At 36.4% G+C, this 10,930-nt stretch overlaps 1 protein-coding gene and 1 long non-coding RNA gene across 46 annotated transcripts in view; one reads left to right on the forward strand and one right to left on the reverse strand.

Moving 5' to 3' along the window:
* LOC144293771 (uncharacterized) overlaps positions 1 to 10,930 on the reverse strand; it is a 583,355-nt gene that overhangs the window by 486,020 nt on the left and 86,405 nt on the right. The window lies entirely within an intron of this gene.
* The window catches only part of LOC144293718 (uncharacterized), a 110,185-nt gene that overhangs the window by 69,584 nt on the left and 29,671 nt on the right, over positions 1 to 10,930 (forward strand). For 2 of the 22 annotated variants that reach the window (XR_013360996.1, XM_077864727.1), the window contains one exon: positions 1,585 to 1,680. The exons of 18 other annotated variants lie outside the window; for them this stretch is intronic. Coding sequence is in view for 3 of the 4 variants with exons in the window: in XM_077864727.1 (XP_077720853.1) it covers positions 1,585 to 1,680 (96 nt within the window). In the remaining variant the exon portion in view is untranslated. Of the gene's footprint in view, positions 1 to 1,584; positions 1,726 to 10,930 lie in introns of all 22 variants that reach the window. 2 more of the 22 variants (XM_077864732.1, XM_077864740.1) reach the window with 1 other exon arrangement.

Raw genomic sequence — 10,930 nt, forward strand, 5'->3', positions numbered from 1 at the left:
AGAACAAACTAAGGGTTGCTGGAGGGCAGGTGGGTGGGGGTGGGGCAACCAGGTGATGGGTATTAAGGAGAGCACTTGATGTAATAAACACTGGGTGTTGTATGCAATTGATGAATCACTAAATTCTACCACTGAAACTAATAATACACTATATGTTAACTAAACTAAATATAAATTTAAAATCTAAAAAAACAACAAAGAGGCAGATATAACTTTGATACCTCTTACTATTCTTTCAGAAGTAACTAAAATTGAAGAAATGTCTCTGCATTCAAATAATTGTTCTCCCTCTATAAAACAGCCTGCTCAACAGATATGTAATATTTCCCAGAGACTTCTTTTAAGATATGATTTATTCAAAATACTCTTTAGCCTTTGATATTCAAGAGAGCGACACTGATACAGAAAGCTCCACATAAATTATCAGAGGGTCAGAGAACCTAGCTTCACACTAACCTTCCTTATCCTTGAATCAGAAAATGTTCCAAACATAAAACCTTTTTCACTTTTAATCCATGAATCCAAGCAAATGTGCAGAATGGACGGTAAATTAGTTGGAGGCTGTCAGTGCCCTGTTGGCCATGCAATTTTGAACCCCAAATGCTAGTCCTATGCAATGAATTTTCCAGGGCCATTTTTGATGGATATAAATCTCCCTTAATCAGATTACTAGGCTAATAACTCCTTTATTTGAACATGAGTATGACAGTATTATGTGTGGCATGCAGAAGAGAAAGTGTTAACAAAATAGATTAGGGAGAGTCAAATAAAAGTCTTTTTTTTAACCATATCCCTTATATTTACTATTTAGAACTAATCAACTCTGCAAACAAATCTAAACTATCAAATGCCATAAGATTTTACTGACTTACTATTCAAAAAAGCATTTATTGAGCTCCTACTTTGTACCAGCACCAGAGGAAACAACTACTTAAAATATGTTTATAGCCTTAAGAAGTTATGATCACAGTGTATGACCAGCTGGTAGAGCATAGGAAGGGACTTTGATGTTTATCCTCTCTTGCACTGAAGTTCTTCATTTCAGTGCAATGAAATGCACTGAAAAATAAACAGAAAAAAATTTTGGTAAGACATCTCTAAATTCTCTTGTAGAACTGAAATTCTTGATCTTATAAATCATTATATTATCTTAACTGTTAGATTTTTTGAAGTTGGAGGAAGGGTGAGAAGCCCAGTTTAATATAGTTGAAGTTAGTTTGCTGTGTGATTGAAGAATAACAAAAAAAAATAATCTCAACACCTTTACTGTAGCAACACAGCCCACTTCCAGTCTTCTGAAATATCAAGTTTTAATTTCCTGATGGCTCTACTACTTTGTGTTTCAACTTCCATAATAGCTATGGCTTCTGCTACTGCTCAGTGACTTTGCTCTTCTTTCAATGGTTGGCTTTTGCATGTGATGGCTTGGGCAAACCTATGGAGTCTCTGTGCTTCTGAGTTGTTTCCCATTTGTGTGTCTCATGTTTGAATGCCTTAAGGAGACCTAACCAGGTTCAGTCTCCTATCTCTTATGCAGAACATCCTGTTTCCTGAGGTTCTCACACCGCGACATGCCACCCACAGGTCACTGGCCAGGATAGTGCTGCCTTTCCCTGATGCCGGTACTAATCCTTGGCCCAGTCAGCTGGGTTCCCAAACAAGATCTCCCCAATACCCAGGGTAAGAAACCACTATGCCCATGTCCTTTGGAAACAAAACATGGAGGTAAGTGGCATTAAAACAATTACCTAATATACCTAAACACCATAAATTTTCTCAGACTATACCTAGACCATCATCAGCTTAAATCTCATCTGGTCAATAGACAAGGATAAAATTCAGAAAATTTGGCCAGGCCATCTCTATAGTGAAGGCAAAATAAGGAAGTCTTCATTTCTAAGTTAGAATACTACCTCCAAAATGTTACAGTTAAAAGCAGAAGGTAAAAGAAGTAAAATTTTAAAACTCACATATTGCCTTTTCAAATTATAAGCTCAAAGTTATAAAGATGATAAAAATATAGACATAGTTTCTAATGAAAAATCTAAATGTTAAAAAAAATCTAGCCACAAAGATCAGAAACATTTATCAGAGGGGCTTATGTTTCTGATAAATATTTAAGTGTGTAAGGCAGAACCACTGAGAACAATAAATACTTTATAGCTGGCACTTTGTCAAACCTATAAGTGGCTCTGCCTTAGAATTTTACATCATCACTGAATTTACAGTCATTTGATAAGTGGAACAGGACAAGAATTACTTCTTTCTAAATCTAAACCAGGTAATAAATCTAACATCAGGATTCTTCTTATTGTCTGTTATCATCTGATGACAATGCCTTTTACCTTCATTGTCTTGGCAGAAATATGCTATGTAAAATTATAATGTCATATCACTCATAGTAATTTAACACTATCCAGCCCATACCATTTTAATCAATCAAAATTGTCGCTTTTTAGTGTAATGATTTTGTGGTGAATTCCCTGTGTTTAATATGATATATGGTCCTATCTACCCGTTGATTTACTATTCTCTTCCAAAGTCTAACAGCTCGGGAAGCTGTTCTTGCTTTTGGACATCTTTGGAATTAGCAAACAAGAATAATTTGTGGTAATAAAAATGCTAATTTCCATGGCACAATGAAAGCTGAAAAAAATATCTTAAATGGTAGTAGCTGCAGCTACTTTTAAGTGCAAATAAAGGATGTTTTTATTAATTAAAATCACAGAAGACCTAGAGCTTCCCCCTCTGTATTCACAAATGATCAAGGCATCCGCAATACTACTACAACCACATCCCTCAGTACCTGATTTTTTTCTTTCATACTATCAAGAAAACTCAGGAACACACAAAGTATTCCCCTTTATTAAATGCAGGCACACATTGCACAAATTTCTTTGTTCTTCAAAAAAAATTGTAAGATAGTTTAAAGTGATTGTATTAATATTTATAAATCTTTTCAACTAGAGTTAAGCTAATAAAAATCAACCCCAGTTCCTATTCCTCAACTATATTATGCATTTAAGATTGGCTACAATGCAGTAACACTCAACCACCAAATCTCAGTGGCCAAAACTATAATTTCTGGCTCATGCTATGTACCCCAAACAAATCCACAGACAGTCATTTAGGGACTCAGTGGCTCAGGGACCCATGCTACAGACTCCACATAGGTCACCAGAGAGTCACTGAGGGAGCCAGTTTATGGAAGCTCTCCCATCTTATGTCTGTACCATCTGGAATACGCAGCCTCCTGAGACACCATAGAAGGGGAAGAGTGAGACACAGGTCCCGAGCCAGTGATTACACGACTAAATTATAAGTCTCTTGTGCTCATAGCCCATTGGCCAGAACTAGTTACATGGCTCTTCCCAACAGCAAGGTTGAGAGAAAACAAAATCTTTCTGTGTGCCTGGAAGGAGAAAATAGGATATGGATGAGCTTAAGAAATCTAAAACTTACTTATTTTTAAAGAGTAAAAAATTTCCAAGTTTATTATAGGGAACTCTCCTTCATTCTCTTTGTAGAATCTTGAATACCACACACTTCCTCTGGAATTTATAAGGCTATGCACTTACAGAGAAAGTTACCTGTATGACAATAAATGAATTGACAACTGATTCCATTATTTAAGCTGCCATATATATTTAAAAGAAAAAGCAAATATTCTGCCTATAGTGTAAGCCAATGAAAGTGCTTATCTTTAATTTCTACAAAATGTATTCCAATTGGCAAAGTAATTAAAATAATTTAAAATAAAATTTTTCGGGATCCCTGGGTGGCTCAGCAGTTTAGCGCCTGCCTTCAGCCCAGGGCATGATCCTGGAGTCCCGGGATTGAGTCCCACATCAGGCTTCCTGCATGGAGCCTGCTTCTCCCTCTGCCTGTGTCTCTGCCTCTCTCTCTCTCATGAATAAATAAATAAAATATTTTTAATTAATTAATTGATTGATTAATTAAATTTTTCATTTTGATGCCCAGTCATTCCAATTCTGGCTTGTTGAAGCATAAACACAGATTTTAAGCACAAAAATGTTAATAAGAAATCTAAGATTCCAACACTTTCAATTTCATAGCAGAGAGAGTTGAGCTTTTTCAAATTTGTTAAAGTCCCCTACTGTTACTGCTCCCACCAGCCAAATCAAGTGCTGTCACTATAGTTCCCAGTGGCCAGAATCAAGAGCTCCTGGGTTGTGCTGGTATTCCATGGCCCACCTTATGCTGATGGAGAGAAGAATATGAGAGTTCATTCATTCATTCATCAAAAAAATAACTGAATACCTACAATGCACCAGGCATCTATCATACTCTGAAAATATAGCAATAATTGAAATAAACAATAACAACACACACACACATACACACACATATCACCAAAAACAACTCTTCTTTCTTGGACTTCACATGCTAGTGAGAGAAGAGGACAAACAACATTAAGGGGAGCCAGAAAATAAACAAATACATGAGGAAGAAAATTCCAAGTAATGATAAATGCTTTAAAAAATAAAATCAAATAAAAGAATAGAGTTTGGAGCTACTTTGGAGTGGATGGCCAGAAAAAGATCTCTGAGGATGTGATATCTGAGCTGAGAGAAGGAGAGTATGAAGGAGCCAGGACAGAGAACTTTAGGTTGAAGAAAACTTAAAGGCAAAACTCCTAAGGCAGAAAGAAGCTTGGCATAAGTCAGGAAAACTACCAGGACCACAGGAGTAGGAAATGAAGAAAACTGGTCGATGGACCAAATCAAGACAGGATCAGAGAAAAATAAGAAAATAGTCCCCAGATTTTCAAACCATTAATGTGGTGTAGAACAGGAAATTTCATGTGGTGATTAATAGTTTTTACTAAGCAAGTTTAGTAGGACCTCCAGGACAACAGAGAACATAAAAACTCCTCCTCCAATTCCAAAAAGCATACTATAAAAGGTTTAGGTTAGTTAAAACTACTGAGTGATCAGAATGAACTGGAGGGCTGTGAAGGGAGGAATAAGAAATTGAGTTTGCCTTGAGAAATCTACAACTGAATGCAAAAAGCAGAGAATATGTCACTTGAGAATGAATCAAGGACTTTTAAAAACAAAATGTAACTAACTAACTGCAAATTAACATGAGACAAATTACATCTCAAGTGCAAAGGAGAGAGTCAGAAACAAGTGAAATTCTCAGGAAAAAAGAGAGTGAATTTTAGAGTTTTCAAGTAGAGGCCAGATATAAGATTTGCTTCTGAAATGCTAGGAAAGTATCAAAGCAAGGTATTCGATATGGAGGGAAAGAAGTGTGATAAGTGTGAAAAAATGATTTGTGTTTTGCTACAGAGCAAACCATCATAAAATCTAGTGGCTTAAGGTAATTTATTATACTCTCTCACAGTCCTATGGATTGATTGAGCTCGACTGGATGGTGCTTACTTGGGTTCTATAATGTAATTGAAGGAAGACAATGGTTAAGGCTCAGCTGAACTGCTTATCCAAGATGGCAGATGATTCTGGCTCTTGGAGGGAGCTCAGCTGGAGTGTTCACCTGGAGTGCCTACGAGTGCCCTTTCCATGTTGCCTGGGCTCCCCAGAGTAGGAGATAATTTCTAAGACAGAAAGTCTCATAAGCAAGCATTACAATAGAACAAAGCAGAAGCAGTAAAGCTTATCACCTAGCCTCTAAAATGCCATAAAATCATTTTTACTGCATTCTATTGGTCAAGCTAATCACTAACATGGGCCCAGACTCAAAGGGAAGGAAATTTAACTCTGTCCTTTGACATGAGTAGGAGCATGTGTATTTGTATAAAGAGGAACAGGATTCAGAAGGGCCATTTTTTTACTATTTATCACAGTCTACCCTTGGGCCACCAAAATTCATGCCTCTCCCACTCACTCTCTCAACATTTCCAACATTCTTGTCCCACTATATCATCATCTCAGCCTCCAAGATCTTGTCATTTAAGTCAGGTCCAGGTGCAGACGTGCCGTTTCCTTGGATTTAGTTTCTCAAGAATGGTTCCTACCAAGCTGAAGACTGTCAACTAAAGAGGCAAAATTATCTGCCACATACCTAGCCCACACACTGATAAGAAAACTCAGGATAATTGAAACAGATACTGCCTTTCACAAAAACACAAAATGGGAAGCACAGCAGTTCTGAAATCCATCTGGGTGTGTGTTCCCAGTTTCTTGATAACAGCACAGTCATGCTTCCTGGGAATGACTCACTGGAACTTTGGCTGCTCCTTCTGAGATGTTGATTCCACACTCTGAATCATTTTTCCCCATGAGAAAAAAAATAGGCATTCTTGTAATAAGCAGTTTTGTTCAGCCTGCCTCCTCCAGGTTAAGAAAATAAAACCTTATTGTTTTGTAGTATCTCATTCTTTGCATGCCAAGTTTATACAATTCCTTTAAAAGCTTTATGTGCTTCCTGTGTATCAAATCATAATCCACTCCATTCAACAAAAGTTACACCCCTATTTCTTTCCAAAAAATACTTGGCCTAAGTACCAATGTTCCATGAGACAATGACTTTAAGATACATTGAAGCCTCGAGCAGGTGATACAGTCGATTCAGTGTCCAACTCTTGATTTTGGTTCAGGTCATGATCTCAGAGTTGTGAGATTAAGCTCCACATCAGGCTCTGCACCAGGCTTAAGATTCTGTCTCTCCTCCCTCTGTCCCTCCCCACCTCGAAAAAAAAACTTTGAAGCCTTGTCGTCTAGTTGAAAATATCTGAGTCATACACTTAGGATCCTTCAGGCCCTTTATTTTCTAGCAGAGAAAGTTTGCCAGAATATTCTTAGAAAACCTGGTAAGCATACTGTTAAATTTTTCTTGGCTGACAACAAAGGGGCTCACAGGTATACTCTTGAGATCTGCATTTGTACCACCGTAGATTTGATCTTTGCTCAGATGTCACCATTGACAGAAAATCTTGTTGGGAGACACTGAAGGTGAGAAACTTTTTAATACAGAAAACCATGATTACTGTATATTTCCCCTAACTTTCCTTAAAAACCATTCCTTAAATCTCTACATTCTATTCAAAACAGTTTCTTCTTGAGTTTCATACCTCCTTATTTTACCACCACCAAACACATATACACCAACAAAAACCTATTCGGCAATATCTAAATCTATTCAGCCAGATTCATAAGTTCATCAGGTATATATATCAAAATATAATAGCCATTGCTTCCTTTTTGTCCCCCAAATCTCATTTAAATTTCTCTTTTGGCAACCCTAACCCAAAATCACACAGGGAAAAGAACAATGGGAAAGAGACCAAGCTTAGTTGACACAGAACAAAACCATAATAGTTACAGAAGCAGCAAACATTATTTTCCTCCTTTTGTTATAAGCTTATCCCTCTTTTTCTGCAAACACTGCAAAAATTAAAAGCTTCATATTCCATAACAAATTGTGATCTTTTTTTAACATGTCAATAGCTTTAAGGAAGGAAAAACCTAGGGATCCCTGGGTGGCGCAGCGGTTTGGTGCCTGCCTTTGGCCCGGGGCGCAATCCTGGAGACCCGGGATCAAATCCCATGTCGGGCTCCCTGCATGAAGCCTGCTTCTCCCTCTGCCTGTGTCTCTGCCTCTCTGTCTCTCCCTGTGTGACTATCATGAATAAATAAGTAAAATCTAAAAAAAAAAAAAAAAGGGAAGGAAAAACCTATGAACATTTGCTGCAATATGTAGTCACTTAATACCTTCCTGTGCACCTGTAAGACCCTTCCATTTTTCTCTTCTTATTCCTCAGGTCTGACAGCTCTCCAGTCAGAAATCCTTCAGTAGTTTTGCTCTGCTTATATAATTATAAATGTTCTTTGTGAATAAAATTTAATCAATACGGAAAAGCAAAATGAAGCAAAAATCATTAGAAATTCCACAACACTGCAACATCCACTATTAACACTGTAGGTGCCCATTGCCCATGGTTCTTTTAATGCACACACACACACACACACACACACACTTTTACATCTTTCAGGGTAATTTTTATTGTGAACAAATTTATTAACTCCTTCTTTCTTCACTTGTGTGTGTTTTTTTTTTCTTGTCCTACCTGTACCTTTCTATAAATCATCATATCTCCATCAAGGTAATCAACACTAGAAACCTAGAATATAGTTTTCTGTGGCTTTCACTGTGTGTGTGTGTTAGTATGGTTTACCACAATTTATCTTTACTTTTGAAAATCTCTCCAACTCAGTTCCTCAAAAAAGTCAAAAGTAGAACTACTCCATGATCTAGCAATTGCACTACTAAGTATTAACCCCAAAAAGACAAAATACTAATTCAGAGGGATACATGCACCCTAATGTGTATAGCTGCAATATCTACCATAGCCAAATTATTATGGAAAGAGCCCAAAGTGCCTACAGACTGATGAATGGATAAAGAAAATGTGGTGTGTATATGTGTATGTGTGTGTGTGTGTGTGTGTGTGTATATGTATATATATATAATGGAATATTAGTCATCAAAAAAGAATGGAATCTTGACATTTGCAGTGACATGGATGGAGCTAGAGAGTATAATGCTAAATGAAATAAGTTAGTCAGAGAAAGACAAATACCATATGATTTCATTCATATGTGGAATTTAAGAAACAAAACAAAAGGAGGAAAGAGAGAGGGGGTAGGCAAACCAAGAAACAGACTCTTAAATATAGAGAGTAAATTCATGGATATCAGAGGGGAGGTAGGTGGGATGATGGGTGAAATAGATGATGGGGATTAATGAGGGCACTTGTGATGAGCACAGAGTGATGTATGGAAGTGTCAAATCACTATATTGCATGCCTGAAACTAATATTATACCATATGTGAACTGGAATTTAAATAAAAACTTGAAAGGAAGGAGGGAGGGAGGAGGGAGGCAGGGAGGGAGGGAGGGAGGAAGGGAAAGGAAGGGAGGGAGGGAAGAAGAAAGAAGAAAAGAAAGAAGAAAGGAAGAAAGGAAGAAAAGAAAGAAGAAAGAAAAAAAGAAAGAAAGAAAGAAAGAAAGAAAGAAAGAAAGAAAGAAAGAAAGAGAAAGAAAGAAAGAAAAGAAAGAAAGAAAGAAGAAATAAAATGAAAGAAAGAAAGAAAGAATGAAAGAAAGAAAGAAAGAAAGAAAGAAAGAAAGAAAGAAAGAAAGAAAGAAAAAGAAAGAAAATCTTTCCCACTCAACTGATAGATGGTAGAGAGCTAGCTTATTTTAACGAATTCATAATATATTAATCCTTAATCCTGGGATCCCTGGGTGGCGCAGTGGTTTAGCGCCTGCCTTTGGCCCAGGGCGCGATCCTGGAGACCCGGGATCGAATCCCACGTCAGGCTCCCGGTGCATGGAGCCTGCTTCTCCCTCTGCCTGTGTCTCTGCCTCTCTCTCTCTCTCTCTGTGACTATCATAAAATAAATAAAAATTAAAAAAAAAAATTTAAAAAAATAAAAAAAAAAATCCTTAATCCTGCTCAGTTTTGTACCTTGTATACAATAAAAAGAATAAAGATCCCATTTTTACTTTCTTCCAAATGAATAGCCAATTGTATTCATACTGCCTATTACACAAAAAATTTGTTCCCATAAAATTTCCATATATTAAATCCTTTGTATACTAACTTGAGTTCTCTTATTTTATTCTTCCAGTAGATATTTCTGGTACTATACCAATGCCATATTGTTTGTTAATAATAGATTAATATTTCAATATCTATTAATATAAGTTTATTCCCACCATTCATCTTTTCCCAACTTCTTTAGCTAACCTTGTTGCTCATTCTTTTATATTCAAATGGTATCATTTTGTCCAAAGTGCTTTAAATATATTGAAATTTTAGTTGGAGTTGTATTAAATATATGTACAAATCTGTTACTATTGACATTTTATATTATTAATTCTTCCCAGCCAAGAGCATGGTGTCTTTCAGAATGGGTAATGGACTTCAGTAGATTTTATAGTTTTCTTAATATAGATATGGTTTCCTTCTTTATAAGTTTATCTCTAATATTTCCTAGTTTTCCTACTTAATGTGGTAGTGAGGGCAAACAAGGCTAAATCATAAACTTAATTTTTTAGCTCTTGGAAAACTAGCATGAGCCATGACCAAATTTTTAACCAGAATTATGATAAAGACCTGAGCTAGTGCGATCTCTGCATTAACAAAGGCAAAATGATAGGGCAATCCCAATTGATCAGTTACAAACCTCAGACCAGCAAAAAGTATGAGCAAATGACAGCAAATCCATGGCCACTAACAGATACACACACACAAAAAGAGCGCAGTACTTACCCCCATGAATTTGACTGAAACATTTTACAAGGAGCAATTTTATTTTTAAAAATTATGTATAGAGATAATTATATATATATATATATACACATATATATGTTTACAAGGAGCAATTTTTTTAAAAAAAATTATATATATACATATATATATGGTTAAATCATTTAAAATAAAATGCTGACTGGAGGCAAGGGCAGAAAAACTCAATCTGCAACTTTACAGATTTGCATTTCACACAAACTGTCTCTTCAGCAAACTGCCTCTGTCTTAATTAGAAATCACAAGAAACATTAGTAATGAAAGAAAATGCTGGCTTTCTACCTTGGATATCAAGTTCATAATATTTAAAAATCTCATTCTAGGGATCCCTGGGTGGCGCAGCGGTTTAGCGCCTGCCTTTGGCCCAAGGCGTGATCCTGGAGACCCAGGATCGAATCCCATGTCGGGCTCCCGGTGCATGGAGCCTGCTTCTCCCTCTGCCTATGTCTCTGCCTCTCTCTCTCTCTGTGTGACTATCATAAATAAATTTAAAAATTAAAAAATAAATAAAAAATATAAAAAAATAAAAATCTCATTCTAAAAAGTCAAAAATGCAATCATTTTCATTTGGAAGATTCTATAATCAAGGACTAACACTAATCTTTTGAAAGATGGTACAAACAGGAGGAA

Source organism: Canis aureus, chromosome 2 (assembly GCF_053574225.1).
Source record: "Canis aureus isolate CA01 chromosome 2, VMU_Caureus_v.1.0, whole genome shotgun sequence".
Lineage (NCBI taxonomy): Eukaryota > Metazoa > Chordata > Mammalia > Carnivora > Canidae > Canis > Canis aureus.